At 46.2% G+C, this 24,870-nt stretch overlaps 3 protein-coding genes across 5 annotated transcripts; 1 reads left to right on the plus strand and 2 right to left on the minus strand.

Moving 5' to 3' along the window:
- Positions 1-93: 93 nt before the first annotated feature.
- On the minus strand, positions 94-8,988 carry LOC138631233 (WAS/WASL-interacting protein family member 2-like). Of its 2 annotated transcripts, none has more exons than XM_069716044.1 (8): positions 8,825-8,988; positions 7,849-7,947; positions 7,434-7,722; positions 4,321-4,446; positions 3,347-3,991; positions 2,930-3,157; positions 2,434-2,535; positions 94-1,978 (listed from the first exon to the last, which is right to left on the minus strand). In XM_069716044.1, the coding sequence occupies exons 2-8, from the start codon at positions 7,915-7,917 to the stop codon at positions 1,938-1,940; spliced, it is 1,500 nt and encodes a 499-aa protein (XP_069572145.1). In that variant the 5' UTR covers positions 7,918-7,947; positions 8,825-8,988; the 3' UTR covers positions 94-1,937. The 2 variants fall into 2 exon arrangements, with proteins under 2 accessions (XP_069572145.1, XP_069572146.1); XM_069716045.1 differs by having other exon boundaries at positions 7,590-7,722; positions 8,825-8,987.
- A 1,018-nt stretch (positions 8,989-10,006) lies between these two features.
- Positions 10,007-13,337, plus strand: LOC138631279 (uncharacterized). Its single transcript, XM_069716112.1, has 9 exons — positions 10,007-10,083; positions 10,369-10,462; positions 10,739-10,862; positions 11,063-11,220; positions 11,518-11,660; positions 11,820-11,991; positions 12,379-12,518; positions 12,626-12,788; positions 12,943-13,337. The coding sequence occupies exons 1-9, from the start codon at positions 10,067-10,069 to the stop codon at positions 13,006-13,008; spliced, it is 1,077 nt and encodes a 358-aa protein (XP_069572213.1). The 5' UTR covers positions 10,007-10,066; the 3' UTR covers positions 13,009-13,337.
- Positions 13,338-16,180: 2,843 nt separating this feature from the next.
- Positions 16,181-24,733, minus strand: nr1d1 (nuclear receptor subfamily 1, group d, member 1). 2 transcript variants are annotated; one of them, XM_069716103.1, is made up of 8 exons: positions 24,545-24,733; positions 19,999-20,265; positions 19,639-19,727; positions 19,319-19,463; positions 17,459-18,177; positions 17,126-17,311; positions 16,778-16,988; positions 16,181-16,405 (listed from the first exon to the last, which is right to left on the minus strand). In XM_069716103.1, the coding sequence occupies exons 1-8, from the start codon at positions 24,609-24,611 to the stop codon at positions 16,185-16,187; spliced, it is 1,905 nt and encodes a 634-aa protein (XP_069572204.1). In that variant the 5' UTR covers positions 24,612-24,733; the 3' UTR covers positions 16,181-16,184. The 2 variants fall into 2 exon arrangements, with proteins under 2 accessions (XP_069572204.1, XP_069572205.1); XM_069716104.1 differs by lacking the exon at positions 24,545-24,733 and adding an exon at positions 24,129-24,268.
- Positions 24,734-24,870: the final 137 nt, after the last annotated feature.

A 24,870-nucleotide genomic window follows, 5' to 3' on the forward strand; every position in this document is an offset into this window, starting at 1 on the left:
CATGTTAACAAACACTGAGATTGAGCTCATCTGAATATGCTGATAATAACATATCAATAGTGAGGCGGAGAAAAACAGAACAAAGAGAAGAGAAACAGTAACTGCTGGATTTTATTTCGGAGTTCAGACAGCTGCAGTTAAAAGTAACGACAGACCAGAGAACGAGCATGCTGTTAAACCGGGACGACACACAGACCGTCAGCCCCGTACGAAGAAAAGCTGCAGGACAGTTTGACACTATCATCTTCATCACTACAGTTATCGTCACTAGCATCTGTCCTGCAGCCAATAAGTCACCTTATAACTGCGATTAACATGTTTCTGAGTGTTTAGTAGCTTCAGATTCTAACTGACGAGATTTACAGCAAACAGTTTGTAAGGCAGAACAGACGAGGGGATAAAATCAGTAACATTTTGAATGGAGTCTGGTGGGAGAGAGAAAACATGTTCTCTGCTCACGATCGCCACAAAATAAAATCAGTAACAATTTCAATGGAGTCTGGTGGCGAAGAGGTAATGCAGAGAAGCGCTCCACATCAGACGGTGACGTCATCACTGAGCGACACACAAACGAGATCAAAGATGTTTCTCTGAAACCTGGAATCTTTTTTTTTTTTTTTTTAAATCAGTAAAGTATGAAAACAGAAAACGTGCTCTTTAACGTGATTAAAATCTAAGAAAGAGAAACAAAGTCGGATAGAGAGACGCTGAATATGCAGAAAGGAAGAGGAGCAGCGCAGCGATGAAGACGGAGCCGTCAGAGCCGAATGACACTTTTTAATCTTAAAGTGATGATATTATTATTAATTATTTCCTCTTTGATCAGAAAAAAAATCATTCTGATTTTAATCTGACACTCCAACAGATTCCTGACATTTCCTGACAATTCCTGTCCACACGCACGCACACTTCCTGTGTCCCATCACTCCCCCACAGTACACCGACATGGTACGATCCACTGACCAGCCTGCAGCTGGACGAGTCAGCTGACCTCAGCTGACCCCAGGTGAGTTTCTCAGGTTCCCTTCGGTCCATCTTGGCACTTACAGACCCGACCTGTTCAGAAACTTCTGTCCCTGTTGGAAGTCACGTCAATGACATCACCGGCACAGGTGAGTCTGATGATGATGATGATGAAGGATCAGGTGAGTATTTACAGTGGTTTTTAATCCTTCATCCTGTTTGTGAAGTGAATCCTGTCGAATGCCACAGGATCCAGGATCCAGGTCCTGGTCCAGATAAAGCTCAAGTTCCAGGCCCAGATTCAGGTCCAGGAGGACCAGTCTCAGTCCAGTGCTGGTCTCTGTGGTCCATCATAACCTCTGAACTCTGAACATTAAAGGAGCAGTTCAACATTTTGTGACATAAACTGAACTGCTTTCTATATATTTTATGATTTCGCGTCTCGTTTCATCTCGTTTTATAAAAAAAATTCACAGTGACGTAAAAACAGTTAATTAACGAGCTGCTAATATTCGAATGATAATAATAATAATAATAATAATAATATTACATTTCTGTTGACAGTTTTCTAGAAACACTGAACTGCTCCTTTAAATGTATTTTGTCTAAACGATAAGAGTCTCAGTTAACGTGTCTTTTTCTGACCAAACTTCACGTCAGCAACTTCTTCTTCACGTGTCGTTCACGCGTGTTCTGTAAAAATAAAAAGTGCGGGTGCAAAAATAAGAAATAAAAACGACCAGGAGGTGCTGATCAGAGAAGAAGCTCCTTCTCCTGAAGACACGTTCTGGCTCTCTGATTGGTCCATCTGTCCCCCTGTGTCCTCGGCCAATCCCCTGCGAGCGTGGATGAGGCGACGATGGAGACGGCGAGGATGACGAAGCTGGACATCGAACAGGATGGCGGATGAAGTGTGTGTGTGTGTGTGTGTGTGTGTGTGTGTGTGTGTGTGTGTGTGTACATGTCTTCCTGGTTCACCTCCCGACAGGCGGCAGGGGAGGAGCTCCTCTCATCACTAAAACAAACAAAACAAACAAACAAGTAAACAAACACCCAGAAAACTACGACTGACTGAAGGTTGAATTTCAAAATAAAATGCAGTTTGTCCTGAACACCTGACGTCGATTTAGTTTCAGTTTTCAGGTAAATTTACTGAAACGTTAATTCGCTGCCGAACGATACGTAAAATTCTTGTTTAGAAACTTTATCTTTTAGTTATTATCCGTGAATATTTTTAATCACAATTAAGGTTGATGAAATAAAACCTCCACATTAAACCCCCGTTCACGATTTTTTTATTTTTTATTATCGAATTCAACGTTTAAATTATGTTAAGGTTTAAAGTTATTTTGTCGCGAGTGTTTTCTCGACTTATTTTTTTCAGATCTTTCAAGTAAAGACATCAACCAATCAGATTGTGAGGAGGTGGAAGAGATGTGACATCACAACTTGTCACCAACTTGTTCGTACCTCTGTTGGCCTTGCTGGGGTAGATCTTGGCGAAGTGTCGGTACTCGTCTGGAGGAGGGAAGTCGTCCAGAGGATGGAATGAGTACTTGGACTCAAAATCATCTGCAGGAGAAGGAGGAAGAGGAGGAGGAGGAGGAGGAGGAAGAGAAGACACGACTCGTCATTTCTGTTTTATTTCACTGTTTGCACCTGATGAAGTCGAAGCAACGGCATCAACTTTTCTGAATACACTCTGAAGTTTTGACAGTTTCGACAGGTGAAGGAGAAGAAGAGGAGGAAGAGGAGGAGAAACTGATGAAGGACTCACAAACCAAACAGATCACCGAGGAGATGAATCATCTGAACTTTAACAGCTGATCAAACAAACAAACTGAAAACCTGATAATGAAACATATTCAGCACAGGATGCATCTTATTTTGAAAACCATTTTATCTGAATCTGACTGAGTTCAGGTGAATCGATGACGATGTTCTGATGATGGAGGAAGAGACTCACCGACAAACGAGCGAGGGATGGAGGAGGAGGAGTGTCCGTTTCGGAGAGGAGGGGGAGGCGGCGGAGGAGCAGCGGGGGTGCGGGTAGGCGGGGGAGGAGGCTTTCCTCTGGTGGGGGGGTCAGAAGAGAGGGAGGGACTACCATGTGTCCTGTAAGGAGGAGGGGGCGGAGCTTCTCTGCCCCCTGCCCTCGACGATGAGGACGACGTCTGAACTGGAACGGGAGGAGCTGAGGAGAGATCAATACAGGTGATCGATACAAATATTTAAGTAAAATGAAATGAAAAAAACATTTAAAAGATGTAATATTGAAAATGGAAAATATAAATTATTAAAAATGTCCCATATTGCACCTTGAGCGTGTTTTTAGCGTGTTGAATGGTGGTTGATGATGTCATGGTGCGTGTTTGACACTCACCTGCTCCTCTACCTGACACCTCCCTGACAGGGGGCGGTGGCCTGTTGGCGCCCTGTTGGGAGGGGGTAGGAGAAGCGGGGGGAGGCGGAGGGGCGTGGCCTCTGGTAGGGGTGTGGCCTCCTGGTGAGGGGGCGGTCCTCTTGTTGCTGAGCGAGTTGTGGCGCTGAGGCAGGTCCGGTGCGGACTCGCTACCATTAGAGATGCGGTAAGGTGGAGGGGGCGGGGCCAGAGAGGAGGAGGAGGAGGAGGCGGGGTTTCCTCCTGAGGTGGGCGGGCGCCTGCTGTTGCCAGGAGACGGGGGAGGTTTGGAGGGGAGAGGCGGTGTGTTGTTAGGAGTCGGGGGAAGGGGCTTCTCTCTGTTGTAAGAGGAGGAGGGAGGGGAGGGGGCGTTGCCCCGACGACAGAGAGGAGGAGGAGGGGGGGCAGAGGAGGAGTGCTTCATGCCGGAGGGGGAGGAGGCAGCGGAGGGGGAAGGGGAGGAGGCGGAGGGGGAGGAGGACAGGTTGGGGAGCGAAGGACGCTGGCAGTGAGACGTCTCCATTGGTGACGATGCCTGAGAGGAGGGGCTCTCTGCGTCGTCATGGCGATGACTGGGGGGGCGGGGCGCAGCAGCCCGGGTGGAGGGCGAACGTCCAGAAGAGCCATCTACGTGAAACATAAGGTTTGTTTACAGAAAACAACAACAACAACAACAGTCGGTTAAAAACCGACTTTATTACCACTTTATTACAAAAATAACAATATTTATAAACAAAAAAATAATGAAATCCAAAATATACGTATCTAAAACAAATAAATATATACAACTTCACTAAAAAAAGTGAAACAACAGGAAACTGTCATAATAGAAATATTATAATCTTAATATTAACAATATAAAATATATAAAAATACAATAAATGTGTAAATTAATGAAATATAGATTTAAAATTTGTAAATAAATAATAGGAAATTATCAATAAATCCCTCCTCACCTCCGACCAGCCTCAGTTTGGGAACTCCGCCCGTGAACAGGCCTCCGATTGGAGCAACAGAACCTGATGGGCTTCCCGCTGCGCTCCCATTGGCTCCCGCTGTTGCAGCTCCGCCTCCTTTGGGCTCTGAGGACCACAACCATTGGACAGGTGAGTGAGGGCTCTGCCTGCTGAGGGGGCACGATGTGACTGCTCTACACCGACACCACGACGACAATACGATGACATCACCGAGGTGACGGATGAGTTAGTGCGGGGTGGGGATGGGGGGTGAGTGGGGGGGGGGGGGGAGTGATGCGATTGAGGCCAGGTGAACTACGTCAGACACGGAGGTGAGGCGAGGCGAGATGAGGTGAGGATTTAAATGAAGTGTTTTACGCTCCCACGCAGCTCCAGTGATGACGTCATCGACAGCACAACAAAAACACGTGGATTAGAAGTCATGACATCACAGGCGATCGAGGCTGCACACGCACAGATCAATCGGCAACCGATCACAGCTCTGATCGGGGGACACTTTATCCTCGGATACGTTTGACCTGTCAGGAGGGGCGGGGCCACACACAAGGGGCGGGGCCACACACATCGGCCCAAACACGCGACCACGTCTGGAAGCAGCTGTGACGTGTGGAGGTCAATACAGAGGTCCCATTAAAAAACTGTCATTTTTAAAATCATCAGTTTGCGGTTTTAATATTCCTGTTTACATTTATTGATTCATTAATGCGGCGCTTTAACTGAACGGTGTTTAATGCCGTTTTCTTGACTGACTCATGGGAACAAATTTTTATGTTTTTATTCTTTATGACCTTTTCACAGGTCTTATATTAACGCTTCGGCCGTGAGGGCCGGAGACGTCCTCCACTCAGGGGTCGCCCCACGTTTGGGTCGATACGGGACGCAGATGTTCAACATCCACTTGAAGGTTTAAACATTTTTCACTTCATGCAAAAACAAAACTTCACATGAATTGAATGAATGCCACCTGTAGCCCCGCCCACACTGAGATAAAGTGTTTATTCTGTCTCTGTCTGGACTGAAAGGATAATTCTGTTTCTTTTTTTTTTTTACGACTACGTTTAAATTTGTAGTAAAAACTTAATTTTGGAGGAGAAAGGAGGAGCAGCAGATATCTGATGACCTCAGTCCCTCCAGGATGTTTACAAAGTAATGAAGGCAACATCTGTCAAAATAAGAGCTATAGATGCTGTTTAATTCATGTTAATTCAACACTCCTCCTCCAAAATAAGAGTCGAGTTTAAATAAAGCAGAATTATCCTTCAGGAAGGAAACCAGCTGAGCAGCATGAAGCTTCAAACTGTAACGATGTCTGCCGCCCACTCAGGTGTCCTCCTCCTCCACTGCAGGTAAACAGGAAGCTGGACGTTGATAGGAAGTGAGCTGAGCAGGGGGAAGCAGCTTGCTAACATGCTCACTTCTGCAACTGAGCAGTGGAGGGCGCCAGAGTTTCAGTCCAACCTCAGACATTCGACTTGACAGGATTCGGACCAAAAATTTTCTTAAAACGGCAGGAAAAACCTGAAGATGTGCTCATTCTGAATTTGATGTCAGCAACACGTTTTCAAAAGTTGGGACAGGGTTAAAAAAAAAAAAAAAAAAAGAAAACACCTGGTGGAACCTCAACTAATTAGGTTACCTAACAACAGATCAGTAAGATGATTTTTTTTTTTTAAATCACGGACGCTGCGTCCTCCAGGTTAAAGAGGAGAGGGACCACCCAGCCTGTTATCAGCGCACAGTTAAAAAGCCAGCATCTGTGACGGTACAAGGATGCATTAGTGCACACGGCATTGGTAGCTTGTACATCTGGGAAAGGAACCAATAATGCTGAATGATACGTTCAGGTTTTGGAGCAACATGTGCTGCCATCCAGACGACGTCTCTTTCAGGGAACGTCTTTGTTTATTTGCGCAAAACAACGTCCAACCACGTTCTGCACGTAGTCCAACAGCACGTCTCCGTGGTAGAAGAGTCCGGCTGGTAAACTGGCCTCCATTTAAAACTGCAAACTAAGGAGACCCCGAACTGTCGAGCAGCTGGAATCCTATATCGGGCAAGAATGGGACCACATTTCACTTTCAAAACTCCAGAAACTCGGTCTCCTCCGTTTCCCGGACGTTCACAGAGTGTTGTTAAAAGTAAACATGACCCCGTCCCCCAACTTTTAGAAAACGACAGTAAGCATAACCCTCAGCGGGACAGACGTCCGCCGAGGTCGGACCGAGACTCTGGACAGCCCGGGAACGAACACAGCGGCGAGCAGCTGCGCAGGAGGCCGCAGGGTTTCTGTTCACGCAGCCGCTCCGTCGCCTCTCCGCCCCGCAGCAGCCCGACGCTGCGCCGGGCTGACTGACAGCCTTTTATTGTGAAATCCACGGCTCGCCCCGACTCATCGGCAGAGAGAGAGAGAGAGAGAGAGAGAGAGAGAGAGAGAGAGAGAGAGAGAGAGAGGTTACAGCAGGAAGATGAAGAGGAACAGAGAGAAGTGGAAACACAAACAGGGACATCTGAAGCTGACCTGCCGGTGTAATGGAACACGTGATCATGTGACCGTCATGTGACCGCTCTGGTTTTATGTCTGAAATCACCGACAGTTAAAACATTCAGTCGCTTCAGGAAGTCGTCCGATCCCCGACAACTGCACCGTGCGTCATGTAGACTGATGGGGAAAATGTCTGTGTTCGTTTCAGATCAAGTTCCCTTCAGAATAAAAGTGTTTCAGGAAGGTTTTTTTGTGTGTGATTTTTGTAAACAACAATGTTTGATATCACGGCGTCCCTTTCTCTAAAATGTCGATGTAATTTGTGCAGTTTTAAGTTACAGAAAGTCACAAGATTTCCTGATGATGTTTGAGTTGTTTCTCTCGAGTTCCCTTCAGAATAAAAGCGGTTGTTTTCTGGGGGCTGCGTGTTCAACGTGTGCTGTTTTGTATCTGCAGTAAATCGGTGAAAATAAAAATAAAAACCACGTCCAGATTGTTCCATAACCCCCCCCCCCCATCCCCTCCGTCCCCCAGTAACCATGGCGACTGTTTGAACCACCCTCAGCCTCCTGCGGTCAGCCTCAGTATGACGGAAGGTGGATGTTCTTACTCTCGAGTGACAGAGCGGAGCTCTTATCTCCGGCCGTCCTCGTCTGCTCCTCAGACGGCGCCCCCTGCTGGCTCTGCTGCTGGTGTAGGTACTGGTATAAGCGAATGTATGGGTGCTCTGTGGGGGGTGTCTGGCTCGTTGGTGTTTGGCTCTTACTGTCGAGCAGCGGCGCGCTGCGGTCGTTCACCGCCGCCACCTTCTTCAGCTTGGAGCCTTTACAGATGTCCGACAGCAGAGCGCCGCGACCTTTGGCCTCCTCTCTGTTCAGCTTCGGGGGGGTGGTGTTGGCCTGGAGGGGAGTTTGGGGGGGGGGGGGGGTAAATTCAAATCGACTTCCTGTTCAGTAGTCGATCCACGAAGAAGAGAGGGCAGAGAGATGTGATGATGATGATGATGAAGATGAAGAGCTGCTCACCTGGCTGAAGGTGGGAGGAGGCGGGGGCCCCCCTGGTGGAGGAGGAGGTGGTGGGGGGGGGATGGGCATCCTGCTGCTGAGACAACACACCTGATCACCCTGAGACACAAACACAGGAGTCGGCGTTATTCTCACTATCGATCCATCCGGACCCACTCAGACCAGGACCTCCTGTGAAACTACAGTCCCTGGATCCGTCAGACCAGGACCAGGTGGACCAGGACCAGGTGGACCAGGACCAGGTGGACCAGGACCAGGTGGATCAGGACCAGGTGGACCAGGACCTTGACCAGGACGAGGAGGACCAGGACCAGGTGGATCAGGACCAGGTGGACCAGGACGAGGAGGACCAGGTGGACCAGGACCAGGTGGACCAGGACCAGGTGGATCAGGACCAGGTGGATCAGGACCAGGACGTGTTCGAAATCAGTTTAAAATCCTGATTCGTGTCCGTGTAACAGGATCAAACGGAAATCAGCCTGTTTCCACCATCCGGACCTCAGTGATGTTGTAACACATCCACATCTCGTAATACCGGACTCGGGAGGTCCCGGACTGGAACCAGACTAACGACCAGACTCTGAGGACGGTTTAACGGCCACGTTCACGTTCCTAACACGTTTATTTTGTCCGTTAAAAACTAAAAGTACCGTCAGCTGCTGGAGAACACCGGCCTGACTCCGACCCTCTGCAGAATGCTAAGCTAACCCTTTAGCCTCTGTGCGAAGCTGCTCTCCAGCCGTTTGCTTTAATAATGAACATCTGTCCGGACAGCACCCCCCACCCCCCTCTCTCCTCCTCCTCCTCCTCCTCCCCCCACCCACCCCACAAACACACACCGGCCTGTTAGCTCCGCTGAACCCTCCCGAGCTTCTTCTTATTAATATGCGGAGTTAGCCGACCCGCTAGCCCAGCCTGCTAGCTGAGCGCTAGCGTCGCCGACACATCCGGACAGGTGAGAAGATTAAAATCCCACCTGAGAGCGTCGCTGCCTTTCAACTCATGCTTCGACGTGTCAAACTCTCCGCTGCGTTTCTTCCCCGGAGGACAGTTTGCTCCGCCGTTAGCCTCCGAGCTGCTGCAGAGCGCTGAGGGGTTTTATTTTTTTTAGTATTTTCAGTCAACACAGGAGCACGTGACCTGCGCGGAGGCGATGCGCTGCTGCGGCTGCAGCTGCTGCACCGCGTGACGACGCAACAACACGACCGGAACTCAGACGGAATACTAATACTGATACAAAATACTAATACTGATACAAAATACTAATACTGATACTAATATAAAATACTGATACAAAATACTAATACTGATACTAATATAAAATACTGATACAAAATACTAATACTGATATTGATACAAAATACTAATACTGATACTAATATAAAATACTGATACAAAATACTAATACTGATATTGATACAAAATACTAATACTGATATTGATACAAAATACTGATACAAAATACTAATACTGATACAAAATACTAATACTGATATTGATACAAAATACTGATACAAAATACTAATACTGATACAAAATACTAATACTGATACAAAATACTAATACTGATATTGATACAAAATACTGATACAAAATACTAACACTGATACTAATATAAAATACTGATACAAAATACTCATACTGATACTAATATAAAATACTGATACAAAATACTAATACTAATACTGATACTAATATAAAATACTGATACAAAATACTAATACTAATACTGATACTAATATAAAATACTGATACAAAATACTAATACTGATACTAATATAAAATACTGATACAAAATACTCATACTGATACTAATATAAAATACCGATACAAAATACTAATACTAATACTGATACTAATATAAAATACTGATACAAAATACTAATACTGATACTAATATAAAATACTGATACAAAATACTAATACTGATACTAATATAAAATACTGATACAAAATACTAATACTGATACTAATAGTAAATAACAATAGTGAAATAGGGTGTGGTTAGTGTTATTATACTTATCATTATTATTTTGGTTGTTATTTGTAAAGTCCAGGAGGTGTTGGGATAAAGGAATCGTGAAGCTGCACACAGTAGATGGCGCTGCGTAGCTCCATCAGCTGATTCTTAATATCCGTGATTAGACCAAGCGAAGAAGAAGAAGAAAGAACCGGCCAATCAGAATCCTCCTCGCTCCGCGGAGATTTGAAAACAGGAATGGCGGCAGTTCAAGCGTAAGTCGCCCGAACACTCACCTCAGATTTACTACTAAAAGGCTTCCTTGGACGTTAGTTCAACTCACAGAAAGGTTTTTTTTTTACGGGTTGTTGAACATGTTCACACCGGAAGTATCTTTCCAACATGACAAACAGAATCTCTCCGAAACACAAGCGTTAGAGAGCTAACGGAAGCTAGCTGGAGCTAACAGACAGCTGCTGGTTGTTTGTTTGTTTGTTTGTTTGTTTGTTTGCTTGCTTGCTTACTTACTTGTTTGTTTGCTTACTTTTGTATATTGACAGTGTGCTGCAGCGCTGCAATCCGTCTCTCATGGAGCCTGGCGGGAACCCGGAGCCGGACGGTGCCGAGGCGGCCGGGGTGGTCGTCTTCCTCACGGTGAGGGACTGCTCCGGTTCTGGACCGGAAGGACTCTGTCGGTTCTGGACGGAACTTGTTGACGTGAATTAAAAACGATTAGTGGATCCGTTGTTCTGTTGGTTTTGTTGTCACGGAGATGTTTATCACCTTCATATTTCTCTTTATATTCTGTGATGTTTTGTTTGTCAGCTGTTTTTCATTCTGTTTTACAAAAAATAATTTCTCCGATTTTTAATTTGGATTTCAACTGTTCAGTCATTTCTAATGTTTCTACTGGTGTGTCTCTTTCTTCAGGACCGGCGTCGTATCCAGAAGGTTCTGTGGCGTCAGCTCTTTGCTCTGGACTCGATGATGTCACTGCTGGAAGGTCTGCAATCTGCCCAGCAACTGCTGACAGAGTCCTGCCCCCCCCACCCAGGTACACACACACACACACACACACACACACACACACACACACACACACACACACACACACACACAGAGGTGAGAGACGCTTGACCTGCCTCCAAACCAAACTGTGTAAATTTGGTCACATTTAACTTTTTTCATCCCTGTTGTGTGTGTGTGTGTGTGTGTGTGTGTGTGTGTGTGTGTGTGTGTGTGTGTGTGTGTTAGAGGGTGGAGCTCGGGCCCGGTGGAAGGCTCTGAAGGTGGAGAGAATGTCGATGGTGGAGGAGACGGAGACGCTGCTCAGATCTCTGCAGGACAAAATCCAGCAGATCCACAAAAGACGGGACAAACTCACAAACCTGGTTCAACATCTGCACAGCAAGGTGACTGCACACACACACACACACACACACACACACACACACACACACACACACACACACACACACACACACACACACACACTCCTCCTGCAGGAACTGTGGAGGTCACATGACCAGCCGGCAGCAGGGTACCACCCCAGAAGCTCTCGTGTCCCCTTCAGGCTCCTGTAAAAAGGATAACTTGTATTCCCAGCGATCTGATTGGTCATTCGGCTGCTGGCAGGTTTAGAGCCGGTTCTCCTGAAGCATTTGTTACCATGGTGATCTGACCCGGCTACCTCTCCTCGTCTCCTCCAGAAGCAGCACCACCAGAAGCTGGAAAGGTCTCTGCACCAGGCCCAGATGTCCCTGCGGTCGTACAACGGTCAGCTGGCCCAGCTGAGGGTGGAGGCGGGGACGGTGTTAGGTCAGCTGATTGGCTGGGAGCGATTCAGAAACGAGTGAGTGGCTCTTCGGATGTGTCACGTGACAGTCTGGAACTTCAGAATGTCACAACGTCACATGACATGACGACGCACCACCCGTTGTGATGTCACGTGACCCCGCCTTCAGACGCTCTGATTGGTCACTCACTTGGCTTCCTTGTTCACCTGTCTCAGGCAGCTGCTGCTTATCACCGAGAACATCATACATGTCCGCCTGCTGGCCATCAGCCAATCAGAGCTGATTGTGGAGCTCAGGCCCTGGTTCTCCTCTGATCCGACGTCCTATGAGCTGAAGTCGCTGAAGCTGTCAGTCAACTTGAGCGACGATGAACGCTTCACACTGGAGGTAACAGGTGTCTGAGATGTTATCAGGCTGGGGTTGTCCTCATTGATCCCGTATTGGTCCACATTCAGACGGACCGCTCCTTTAACAGCAGCAGAACTGTGTGTGAGCAGCTCTTGGCTGCAGTGCATCATGGGTAATCGGACAACCATCACTGTTCCCTGGGACACTGGTGGAAACTTAAAATCAGACAGATTATCAGGCAGCTTCTAAACTGTCTGTTATATATTTATCATATAGAACTGAAGCAGAATAACAGGAAGCACACGTATGTTAGCATGTTGAATGTTCATCGCAACAGTCCTCATACAAACACTCACATTAGACAGGACTCTGACCCGCCTCCTGCTGGGGGAGGAGCATCCAGCTGACTCCTCTCTGTCTCTGCAGGTGAAAGAGGTGCCGGCCGTCCTGCTGGAGGACTGGATGAAAGGCAGGCGGGTGGAGCTTAGCTGTGACCTTCAGGAGGTGTTGAAGTGCTACGTGGCTCAGGCTTGGCTGCTGTCGGAGATCCAGGTCCTGAGGTCCAGGTGAGGATCCGCGGCTCGGTTCTGTTATTCAGTCAGTCGGTGAGGAGTCGCATTCAGAAGTCCCTTCACAGAATGAGACATTTAAGAGAGCGTCTGTGTTTTTGCAGCTTCGCCATCGACTGGCGTTCGGATCAGCGCCTGCTCGTCTACCTGAAGACGGCGTCGTTGGTGTGTCACCTGCAGGTGGAGGAGGGGTACCCGAGCGTCGGGCGGGTTCGGCTGCTGTCTGTGCGACGGGACGGAAAACATGTGAACATGTCTGGACTGAAGGTAACAAGAAACACCTGGAAGTTAAACGTTGACGTTAAGTTATTATTGTAGGAATTCAACCAGATCAATTTATCTGTAGAGACGATCAATATGGTATTTTATGCTGATAATAATTGACTCTCTGTCTCTGTCTCTCTCTCTGTCTGTCTCACAGCCTCCTCCGTCCGTCCTCAGTCTGACCAGCTGGTTGGTTTTTCTCTGCAGCAGTCCTTTAATCTGATAGCCCTCATTTCTTCTTCTTCTTTTTCTGCGTGTTCTACTTCCTGTCCACTAGAGGTCAGTCTCACTTTGGGCTCACTGGTCTTGTTTTCCTCTTCTTGTACTCAAAACTGTTTATCACCTCTGTTGTAGTTTGTTCTGTTTGTCCCCTTAGATGTAAATAAATATTTTTCACTGAGAACAAACCGACTTTGCAATATGAATTCAGAGATTTAAAGTTTAAATTATGAGAGCAATTTAACTCAAATAAAAACTACGGAAGCAAAAAACTCTTCAGCTTCCGTCACTGTTGGGACTTTAATGTGTCGTCAATTTTATTTGAAAACGTGAAATTATCAAGAACTCAAAACATAAAAGTTTTCTTTCTCATTTACTTTTCCTGAATCCAAATTGTAACATAACAATAAAAGACAAATTCATATTTAAAAGTCAATTCAATTAAAAAAATAGAATAAACTTTGTAAAAGCAAGATTATTTCTGTCTATTTAAATGGAATATAAACAAATGCAAACAGACACAAGCAAACAGTTCATGAGTCCAGGTGGGGCTTCAATATTGTAAAGCTGCCGCCAGGCGTCGCTGTTTCCTCCTGCCTCCCAGCATGCACTGCTGCACTTGTACTGTACCCTGTGACATAACACACACAGGTACACCTGATGAGATAAACATGCCAGGAAGCAGGAACAGCCTGAACTCGTCCCCCACAGAGGTCCAGGGAAATCAAGGATTTAAGAGGCTTCATTTGTGTGAGAATGTAAAGGAAAAAATTACAGAAATGTAAACAAACTGATGAGAATTGAGGTGGACTTTCTCTTTAAATTATTCAGTTTGTTTTTTATTGTGATTTCATTTTATGTATTTGGTTGTATTTAAGGGACTCTATAACATCGAATAACAGAGACCAGATGAAAATTTGTCTTTTTTCAAACTCCGGTACATTTAGAGAAAAGTTTATTAATATTCACTGGTTCTGCCAGCGGACTGGAAATCAAAGAAATCAGAAGATGAATGATCACAAAAAATATATTTATATTTTCAAAAATGAAAGAAAATTAAACAAATTAAGAAAACAATTAAAAAAATTAGAAATAAAATAAACTATTACAACAAAGAAAATCATTTAAAAATACAAAAAGAAAAAAAAACTGAGTTTGGTTTAAACAATACGAGAAGTGTAAAATCATTTAAATGACAAGACTTTGGTGTTCAAGAACTGAGGTGTATAATTGTTAACAAATTTCATGGAGTTTGGTGTGAAGAATATGAAAGTGTAAAATCAGGTAAAAAATGTCTAGAGTTTGGCGGGAAAGACGAGGACATCTGTTACAGTGGAAAACTATAATTTATATCTTGAATAATGTCCAATCTTGAATATTGATGATGACAACACTTTGTTTTTAAAGTTATTACGTAATAAAGCAGCACACTAACAGAAAGTGGGACATGGAGTGCATCTCCACCTCATTGGTCAGCGGGGATGCTGAGGTTTCGAGGCAGCCGACCAATCAGAGAGCAGAGACATAAGTTGGTTATGAGGCTACGCTTCGACCTACTTTCTCCTCCGTGTGACTCACTTTCTCTGCTGTCCCACTGACTTCTGACCTCTCCAGTAGTCCCATAAAATACACAAACCATTATTATTATTGATTGTCATTATTAATTCATATTATTGATTATATGATTTTAGACAGATTTTAAATGCGATATCTCAGGAAACCGCTCGAGGGAATTTCTTCAAATTTAATACAAACGTTCACTTGGACTCGAGGATGAACCAAATCAATTTTGGAGGTCAAAGGTCAAAATCTAACAATTGTGGAACTGGATCAAATTAAGAGATGACAAAGGACTCGCAGTGATTCTTCTGAGTACATATTTATATATACATATATATATAATGTCTTTACAACATGAAACACATTAAAATACATACATCAGAATATCTCATTCCCATTGGATGCATTTCATACACCCTGTTGTACACACACTTTGTGCCCCACACACTTTTACAGTCATAATATTTGCACAGGTATATATTCATATAAACAAAAAATAAAGATGTAAAACAGGTCTCAGAGCAAAACAGTTCAAGTATAACTGGATATTTGTGTTTATGAGTATTTACAGTTTTTTTACACAGAAGATCTGCTGCATAACGTTTGTCTAAGGCGTCGCTCTGCACAGCAGCGGCACACCTCATTGGTCCGCGGAGCTGTCCGTCACCGCTGCGTCTGCGTCTCATTGGCTGGTGTTGTTCGAGGCGTGTCGACGTAACGGTGATAGAAAATGAGAAACTTGTTTCCCGTGTCAGGAGGCAGATCCGTCGCGACCTCTCCGATTCGCTTGGTTTGGAAGTTCTGGATGACCTCCGACCCCTGAAGCAGTTTCTACTGGAAGAGTCCTGTTGAAATCCTGTTTTTCTGTTTTCTCCAGAGTCAAAGCAGAACTTTTCAAAGGAGCCGCCAGAGTCAAAGCAAACTGCAGATTTCATTATTTCTACATTTCTAGTACAATAAAAATGGAAAAGCAAAGAGATTTATCCCAAAGCTGAATATAAGAACCATGTTGGTGGAAGATCCTGAGTCATCCCAGGAAAAATTCAGTAAATGTACCAAATATTTACTATTTTTTAATCATGCTGACACCAACATGGAGGGAAAAAGCAGAAGAGGATATTTAGTTTTGACGTAAACCGCAGTTAAAAGGCTCGTTAGCTCGTTCAATTAGCATGTTCATCGTGTTTGCTAAAAAGTGTTGTTGTGTTGAGCGCTGTTGTCCACATACTTGATGTTTATTAGGACTGAACTGTCCATACTTCCTGTGGAATCAAGAAAACGACAAGCGTGGCTAGGCTAGTCTAGCGGTTTCCCCCTGCTTCCAATCTTTGAGCTAAGCTAGGCTAATCACTTTGGGTTCAATGAGGTTAAATGTGTGCCGTGTAAAAACGTCTTCAGATGTTGGGCTGCTCCTTTAAGTTGTTGACTCTGGAGGGGCAGCTCTTTGAGCGGACTCTTATTTTGGCAGTGAGCCGCTCTGCTGATGACATCATTGTCACCGTGTCAGTCTTTACGATGTTGGCCCTGGCAACATCATGATGATGCAATGAGCCAACGACGTCACGGTGATGGAGAGCTCCGCGTGGTCGTGTTCTTGGATTGGAGAGCGTGGTGAGGTCATCAGGCATCGATGCGGAAGGACAGCAGCTTCTCCGAGTGCATGTTGTTGAGCGTTCTCAGGTCAGGCAGCTTCAGCAGCAGTTTGGTGAAGCGTGGCGAGTCCAGGTTGTGATGGTTGTTGCCGGGGGCGACAGCTGACTTGTTGACCAGCGAGCGCAGCGCTCTGATCAGGTTGTCCTGCAGCTGCTCCACCGACGCCACGTTCTCGATACCGGACCGGTCTGAAACACAGAACACGAAGACGGAGGCGGGTTAACGTCGGGACTTAACGCTCAAACTGGGAATTCGTAGACGTCAACGCCGTCTCTGGACAGTCGTGGTGGCCATACTTTTATGTTTTCAGGCAGAGAGTTGAATTGGTTATCTAATGGTAAAAATAGTTGCAATTCAAGTAAAGAAAGCTCTCCTCTTCATCAGAATTGACTGGTTGATAGTTAGCCAGCTAATTATCTACATAACCACCGTTGTTTTTGGTTACCAACAAGAAGCTGCTTCTGTCTTTAATCTTCTGTGAGTTGTTTAATTACTACAATGATGTAACATTAATCTGTTACCATTATCGGAGTTTAGCGAGAGGTTAATCGGGGACTCACCTGCGGACACCAGCACCACGGCGGTGAACAGTCCCAGCTCATGGGCGTTCAGCTCCAGCACTGCCAGCTTGTGGCTGAAGTCAAACATGGTTCCCAGCAGCTCGCTCATCCCCATCGCCTGCAGGTCCATCAGGCTGTAGGTGGCGCCAGAGATGAACGTCACCGTCTGCTCCTTCACGTTAAACAGCGACGCAAACCGAACCATCAGTACCTGGGACAGGAAAAAAGAACTGTGAGGGTGCTGCCAGTTTGTCCCAGTGGTCACTCGTGGTATTGCAACGGCAGGAATCCCCCTAAAGGACAACACCATAACGTCCATCCAGCCAGTGGGGAGGAACTCGGTCGTACCTCGAAGGTGCCAGCCTTCAGCAGGGTGACCTGGTCGTTCTTGGACAGAGAGCTGAATCCTGGGATATGTTTGGCGAACTCCACCACCTCCCTGACGGCGGGCGTGAAGGACAGCGAGAAGTCCTCCCAGATCTCGTGCGGGCTCTTTGCCGGGTCTGCGTGAGGCTCCATGTTCATTGGACAAGCCTGCAGTGAGAGGAGACCACAATCAACCCATCAGGTGACTGATACGCCTTCACTGATCGACCATTATACAATCACAGTTCAGTACGAATGCTTCTGTTTAAAAAGTCCTGAATTTAAAATCCCCAGGTACACAAGATTGGTTCTTACCAGCAGTATCCCTGTGCGGTTCTTTATTGGACAGTTCTGCCCCTGGGTCACATGATCACCGTCTTCTCCAATCAGATTACTGTTGTGAAGGCTCCGCCTCCCATTGCTGTGGTGATTGTGCGTGAAGTTGCGGTCGTTGTCTCCTGGTGGCAGGTAGCATCCTGTGCCCAGGTTGTTGTTGTGGTGGTAGATGGTGTTGAGTCCATTGGTGTGGTAACCGTTGGGGCAGCGGTTGGGCCCCCAAAGCTCCGCCTCCCCGTTGTAGTGGTGGACGTGGTTATTCTGCTGCTGGTGCTGAGGTGGTGTGTGCGGATTGGCCAGCTTGTCGTGAGCGTACAGGAAGGTCTCACGGTGAGCGCAAGCGATGGCGCTGATGGTGGAGTCCATTCCGGGGCTGGAGGGCGGGGGGGAGGGTATCTGACAGGAAGGAGGAGGAGGAAGAGGAGGAGGAGGAGGAGGAGGAGGGAAGGAAGAGGAGGCTGGGGCAGCGGGTGATTGTGACGAGTGGGTGAGGGGCAGGGCTGAGGGCTGAGGCTGGGGAGCAATGGTCACCCCTGGGCATGGAGAGGAGGAGGAGGAAGAGGAGGAAGAGGAGGAGGACAGGCTGGCGAGCTGGAAGTCGTTCTGCAGCTCGTTGTTGACCATGTTGTTCATGGCGCTCTGCATCTCAGCCAACATTCTCTGCTTCTCACGCTTCGGGATCCGACCGAAACGGACCGCTGTGGACGGGAGAGGAGACGGAAGAGGAGGAGGTGTTATGATGGCGAGTCACATCATCTGATTGTAGAGTGTAGCTGTGCTGTGCTTGGTTGGGTTGTTGTTGTTATACTGTGATTGGTTGGGTTGTTGTTGTTGTAATCTGGTTGGTTGGGTTGTTGTTGTAGTCTGATTGGTTAGGTAGTTGTAATCTGGTTGGGGTGGTTGTTGATGTTATACTGTGATTGGTTGGGTTGCTGTTGTTGTTGTACTCTGGTTGGTTGGGTTGCTGTTGTAGTCTGATTGGTTGGGTAGTTGTTGTTGTACTCTGGTTGGTTGGGTTGTTGTTGTTGTAATCTGGTTGGTTGGGCGGTTGTTGTTGTACTCTGATTGGTTGAGTTGTTGTTGTACTCTGATTGGTTGAGTTGTTGTTGTTCTAATCTGGTTGGTTGGTTTGTTGTTGTTGTACTGTGATTGGTTGGTTGGGTTGTTGTTGTTGTACTCTGATTGGTTGGTTTGTTGTTGTTGTTGTACTGTGATTAGTTGGGTTGTTGTTGTTGTTGTAATCTGGTTGGTTGGGTTGTTGTTGTTGTACTGTGATTAGCTGGGTTGTTGTTGTTGTAAATGATCGGTTGATTGGGTTGTTGTTGTAATATGGTTGGTTGGGTTGTTGTTGTAATCTGGTTGGTTAGGTTGTTGTACAATGATCGGTTGGTTGGGTTGTTGTTGTGCTCTGATTGGTTGGGTTGTTGTTGTTGTAATCTGGTTGGTTGGGTTGTTGTACAATGATCGGTTGGTTGGGTTGTTGTTGTGCTCTGATTGGTTGGGTTGTTGTTGTAATCTGGTTGGTTGGGTTGTTGTACAATGATCGGTTGGTTGGGTTGTTGTGCTCTGATTGGTTGGATTGTTGTTGTAATCTGGTTGGTTGGGTTGTTGTTGTCATCTGATTGGTTGGGCTGTTGTTGTTGTTGTACTCTGATTGGTTGGGTTGTTGTTGTTGTTGTACTCTGATTGGTTGGGTTGTTGTTGTTGTTGTACTCTGACTGGTTGGTTGGGTGTGTGAGTTTGAGCTGTGCTTTCCATCATCTGTATGACAGAAAAATACACTTCTATTCAGTCAAACAGACAGACAGGTGTGCAAGACAGACAGGTGTGTGTGCTCACCATCCCGGCTCATGCCCACAGACAGACACTTCTTGAAGCGGCACTGCTGGCAGCGGTTCCTGTTGATCCTAATGACGGTGCAGCTCTTGTTCTTGAGACACTTTTTGTACTGGATGTTCTGCTGGATGCTGCGGCGGAAGAACCCCTGCAGAACCAAACAGCGGGTCAGCACACTGTAGGCCCAGTCGGCCATGTCATCTCAGCTGGTCTAGGTCTGGAGGGCTGTGTGTGTGTGTGTGTGTGTGTGTGTGTGTGTGTGTGTGTGTGTGTGTGTGTGTGTGTGTGTGTGTGTGTGTGTGTGTGTGTGGCGGGAGTCTCACCTTGCACCCTTCACAGGCGTGAACTCCGTAGTGGAAACCGGAGGCCACGTCCCCACAGACCTTACAGAGCAGCACCATGCCGTTCAGCTCTGAAACACACCGGAGAACATCGGAGTCACACAGAGCTGCACGGCCCCGGAGGCGGTTAGCCTAGCTTAGCACGAAGACCATAATAATAAAAAGACCTCCTGAAGCATTTCAAGATCTCGTTTCACCCAAAATCCGATCTACGTAAAGAACTAGAAGGAATTTGTTCGGCGGAGATCAAATGAAATGTGGACTGAAGATTTGTTTTGAAAGACGTTTAAATAGCAGAATCTCCCAAAGAAACCACAGAAGAAGAAACAGACTGGGTCTCACTTGTCAAACTGGCCACGGACTTGCTGGGCGACGCCCTCACAGAGCCGCCGCCGCCGTCGTCACGGCCGCGAGGGGAACCGCCTGCTGAGGAGGAGGCCGAGGAGGAGCCGTCGTCCCCCGCGGAGCTGGAGCCGCTGCTGAGGAAGGGTGGAGTGGAGGAGCAGGAGGAGGAAGAGGAAGCGAAGTTGAAGTTGTCACTGTACATGGAAACGGGGCTGGTTCTGGTTGGGGAGCCTCCACAGGAACCCACGTAGGAGATCACACCTCCTGTAGGAGAGAGAGGAGGCCAGAGGTCACACACTTATAAAATGATTAAACTCTCCTGATTTGAAGATGATTTGCTTCATGATTTTTAATTTTTTTTTTTTTTTTTTTTTTTATCATATCTGATTATGTAAAACAAGAAGCTGTGATGAATATTTTTATGTATATTTTAGCTTTATATTTCATATATAAAGCAATTAATGGAGACAATAATTTGCAGGTGGATTGATTGACAGTAAATCTGACTCATTAAAACTCAAAGTATGATTAGAAATTTAGAAAAAAACAAATAAAAACTCAGATTTCAGATCTTTACTGTCAAAGTTTAAAAAGAAAAAAACTACAGCGGATCGAATTTCAGCTGCTGCTCAATGACCTCATTGCTCTGCACGAGGGGGCGGGGCCATCTGCATGTGTGTGGTGGGAGGGAGGGGAGGGTCGAAAAGGGAGGAGGAGGTGTGGCTATTTTCCTGTAACCCTGGTAATGGGGGGTGGGGGAGGAGAAAGGGCGGGGTCTGTAGCACAAGTTCAAAACAAAGACTTTCTAGGAATTTTAGGAACAGATGGGGCTGTTAAATCCAACATTTAAAATAAACTCAGTCTAAAATGAAATTGAATGAATGAAGGATTTAAAAAAAAATTTTTTTTTTTATATAAACAATAACTGCAGCTGTCGTCACAATAAAACTCTCAAAATGAACTCAAGAATTGTACTTTTATTTTACTCTCCAACAATTCAGCACAAATAAAATAAGATAAAATGAAATCAGGCTGCTGAGACTTCAGAGAACAAATCAATTAAACAATAAATAAATAAAGACGATTAAAATAATCACTTGGAAAACCGTCAGGAAAATACAAAATAATAATAAGAAGGAACAGACTGAGGACCTGATTGAGAGCAGGATGTTTCCCTGCTGATCATACCAATCAATCATTAATATGATTATTATTATTATTGATGACAGCAGAGGAGAAACAGCAGGAAGAACGAGAGGAAGAGGAGAAGATGAAGATGTGTGAAGTGATGATGAAGATGTGTGTGTGTGTGTGTGTGTGTGTGTGTGTGTGTGTGTGTGTGTGTATGTGTGTGTGTGTGTGTTGATGCAATGCAGCGCTGCAGCCGTCTGTTTGCACGTGTCAGAGCTGCATGTGACGCCTCCTTTTGTCTGAATGACACACACACACACACACACACACACACACACACACACACACACACACACACACACACACACACACACACACACACACACACGGACCCAGACCCTCCAGAGACCCGGATCAGTGATCCAGACTCGGAGCCGCCGGTTCAGAACCTCAGTATCGGTTCTACATTGTGCGTTCAAGTGAAGCCGCCCGTCTAACTGGGTCACCGAGACGGAAACCAGATCATCAACCGTCACCACGACGACCCGAGAGGACTAGGACCAGGACACAACAAAGAGAAGGTCATGTGACTCCCCCCCCCCCCCCCCCACACACACACACCTAGGCAGGAGACTCATGTGCTCTCCGTAGTTACACCCCCCAGCCACGTGCATCCTCCACACAGCCGGCTCTGCAACGAGACTGGCCCGAGTCCGACCCGCCCACACTGACACCGACACCCCCCCCCCTTCCCTCCCTCCGGCACACGCTCTCACGTTCCCGCCATTCAACTCTTAGCCACACACACACACACAGATAGAAACAGTTAGAGACTTATACGAGCACTGAGCAGTTTAAAATGTAAATAAAAACCCAACGTGAAGATTTTTTAAATCACATAAACTTAGATTTAATAGAAAATAGGCCAAAAACAACATATTAAATGTTTAAATGTAAATGAAAAGGAGAAATATTATTGTTTTAGGAAAAATATCTGCTCATTTTGAATTTGTGACCGAGTCAACCAAAAGACTGGAAAAGTTGTGTAAAGATGATAAAAAAATAAATAAATAAATAAATAAAAAAAAAACACCTGGTGGAACATCTGACAACTAATCAGGTTACCATGGCAACGAATCAGTAACATGATTGGGTATAAAAAGATAATTTCAGAGAGGCAGAATCTCAGCAGTGAAGATGGGGAGAGGTTCACCAGTCTGTGAAAGACTGTGTTGGAAAATAGTGCGACAATCTAAGAATAATGTTCCTCAACGTAAAACTACAAAGAATTCATGGATCTTCGGGCCCTCAGGCAGCACTGCATTAAAAACACTGTTCTGGAGTGGAAATCACTGCATGGGCTCAGGAACACTTGTGAAAACCATCGCCTGTGAACACAGTTCATCGCTGCGTCCACAAATGCAGGTTGAGAATGGGACATTTTACTTTCAAAACTCCAGAAACTGGTCTCCTCACTTCCCAAACATTTACAGAGTGTTGTTAAAAGAAGAGGTGATGGAGCACAGCGCTAAATTAAAAAAAAAAAAAAAAAAAAAAGTTGAAACACATTGCTGTTTATTCAGAATGAGCACATATTTTTCATAAAACAACAACATTTCTCAGTTTCAACATCTGATATCTTGTCTTTGGTTTATTTTTGATTAAATATGAGTTTATGTGATTATTGAAATCATCACGTTGTTTTATTCACACTTCTTTTACGGAAGCTCCAAATCCGTCGTGGAGAAAAATCCGTCCGCAGTTCTACCGCGATTCCGGGTCGTTTCGTTACAGATTCGGTAACCACGGAGACGGGTCGACTGGGTCCCCTGCCTCAGCAGCAGCCCCCGAGGCTCATGGGTAATGTAGTGTCTATTTACGGCCAAACTAGGTCAGAATATGAAACTCTGGAACGTTGACTCGTCTTCACCGTCGACTGCTTCTGACTTCACGTCACGTTCAAAGACGGGCAGGTGAACAGGTGTTCCTGAGCCCACGCACTGATTTCCACTCGTTGTTTTTGTTGTTGTCAAACTCTGTAAATGGTCAACACGGACCCTCGAAACGCTTCAGAAAGTCTACGGCGATGAAGCGACGAGTCGGGCGAGGCGTTTCTGAGCGACGTTCACGTTTTCAAGAGGGGCGGAGCTTCAGCGTCCGAGACCGAAGGTCAGGAGAGACCAGGTGGGTCTTCTTTGTGTCGCCGTGAATTCGTCCCCCGGAGTCAGACTGTCAACAGTTCTACTTCTGAAGGGTCTGTTATGACAACGGGGTTCTCTAACGTGACAACGGGGTTCTCCAACATGACAACGGTTGTAGATTTTTTTGACATTTCTGATGCATTGATCAACATTTAAACAGCTGTTCGCAGTCTGAATGAAGTTTCCACCTGGGAGGGCTCTGATTGGCTGAGCAGCTTGTTTGAGCTTCTGATGACAAGATATAATGGCTGCTATGAAATATTAATATCTCTGTGGTCATCATGAACCTGTGTGTGTGTGTGTGTGTGTGTGTGTGTGTGTGTCTGAATGTGTAACAGGTGCAGCTACTTCCTAATCGATCCTCCAGTTTGCATCAAGAAGAAACAAACGGCAAGAATTACGTAATCAGCTCAGTCTGACCGAAAGCCAATCAAAGCGCGCGGAGCTCCGTGAAAACAAAGCGCACATGGCTCCGTCTGCCGGTCCATGTGAACTGGTCCATGTGAACCTGGTCCATGTGAACGGGTCCATGTGAACCTGGTCCATGTGAAACCGGAGAATGTGAATCTAGTAAGGGCGAGCTCGCGCGCACACGTTCACACACGGGCCGGTCCACCTGACAGCGCGCGACCCACCGGATTCACGGTGACGTCCCCGTGACGAGCCGCCCTGGACTGGCTGACATGTGCGCGCTGGGCGGCGGAGAAAACGGCAGCTGGACCCGCGCTTCTCAAACAGCTTCACCTTCACCCGGTCCAACCCGGTCCAACCCGATCCCACCCGGTCCCCCTTTACCTTAATGTCCAGCTGAGTGCGGGATCTCTGATTCACGTCCACTACTTATTGATCCGGTTTCTTCTTCCTGGTTCGGTTATATCTCTTCAGTTTTGCCGCCTTGTTATTATTGAATTACTGAATAATTCTTATTTCCACCACCAGTCTCAGACTCACTCTGCGGTTCGTTGACTGGTTCTGGTTCCGGTTTGTTCAGAGCTGAGCTGCTCATCAAACAGTTCATTTGTCAGATTTGGTTTTGAGCTCGTGACGCGCCGTCGGACAGGTGCGTCGTGACGCGGAGCTCTCAAATGCGCAGGTGAAGCGGTCAGTTTCGAACTTAAAGTTAAACCTCCAGTTAAAGTTCAGCTCGCGCGTCCATCAATCACCTGGCTGGGGATTTTGGAGGAAGTGCTGGATGTGTGCGTGTTGTTTACCTGTGTTGTTGTTGTTGTTGTTGTTGTTGTTGGTCGTCATCGTCATCCTGAGCGCCGGTAGAATCATGCACGAGAACTTTTTGTAAAGATCCCAGAAGAAATGAAAGAAATGGATTAAACACCACCGAGGAAGAAGAAGAAGAAGAAGAAGAAGAACGAGCGTCTCTGCTCCATTATTCTGTCTCCTGATGAGTCCTGATGAGTCTCTCCTGATGAGTCTCTCCTGCAGGAGGAGCCTGCCATCTGCTGCACGCGTTTCCACCGCTCTCTCTCTCTTTTTTATTTTTTTATTCAAGCAGGCCGAGCGCGCAGCCCGGTGATGATGA

Source organism: Brachyistius frenatus, unplaced genomic scaffold, assembly GCF_029030835.1.
Source record: "Brachyistius frenatus isolate BFR_SWC_R1_liver_20210118 unplaced genomic scaffold, ASM2903083v1 Contig_151, whole genome shotgun sequence".
In the NCBI taxonomy this organism is placed as follows: Eukaryota; Metazoa; Chordata; class Actinopteri; family Embiotocidae; genus Brachyistius; species Brachyistius frenatus.

Excerpts from the sequence above, each read along its gene's own strand:
- nr1d1 (XM_069716103.1), bottom strand. The coding sequence starts at position 24,611 with ATGATTCTACCGGCGCTCAGGATGACGATGACGACCAACAACAACAAC. Across the intron at positions 17,312-17,458 it reads ACCGCACAGGGATACTGCTG|GCTTGTCCAATGAACATGGA; the intron begins GTAAGAACCAAT and ends CTCTCACTGCAG. Across the intron at positions 16,406-16,777 it reads CGTGGTGCTGGTGTCCGCAG|ACCGGTCCGGTATCGAGAAC; the intron begins GTGAGTCCCCGA and ends TCTGTGTTTCAG.
- LOC138631279 (XM_069716112.1), top strand. Across the intron at positions 10,863-11,062 it reads GTCCTGCCCCCCCCACCCAG|AGGGTGGAGCTCGGGCCCGG; the intron begins GTACACACACAC and ends TGTGTGTGTTAG. Across the intron at positions 12,519-12,625 it reads ATCCAGGTCCTGAGGTCCAG|CTTCGCCATCGACTGGCGTT; the intron begins GTGAGGATCCGC and ends GTGTTTTTGCAG.
- LOC138631233 (XM_069716044.1), bottom strand. The coding sequence starts at position 7,917 with ATGCCCATCCCCCCCCCACCACCTCCTCCTCCACCAGGGGGGCCCCCG. Across the intron at positions 7,723-7,848 it reads CTCCTCCCACCTTCAGCCAG|GCCAACACCACCCCCCCGAA; the intron begins GTGAGCAGCTCT and ends ACTCCCCTCCAG. Across the intron at positions 3,992-4,320 it reads CAAACTGAGGCTGGTCGGAG|ATGGCTCTTCTGGACGTTCG; the intron begins GTGAGGAGGGAT and ends TGTTTCACGTAG.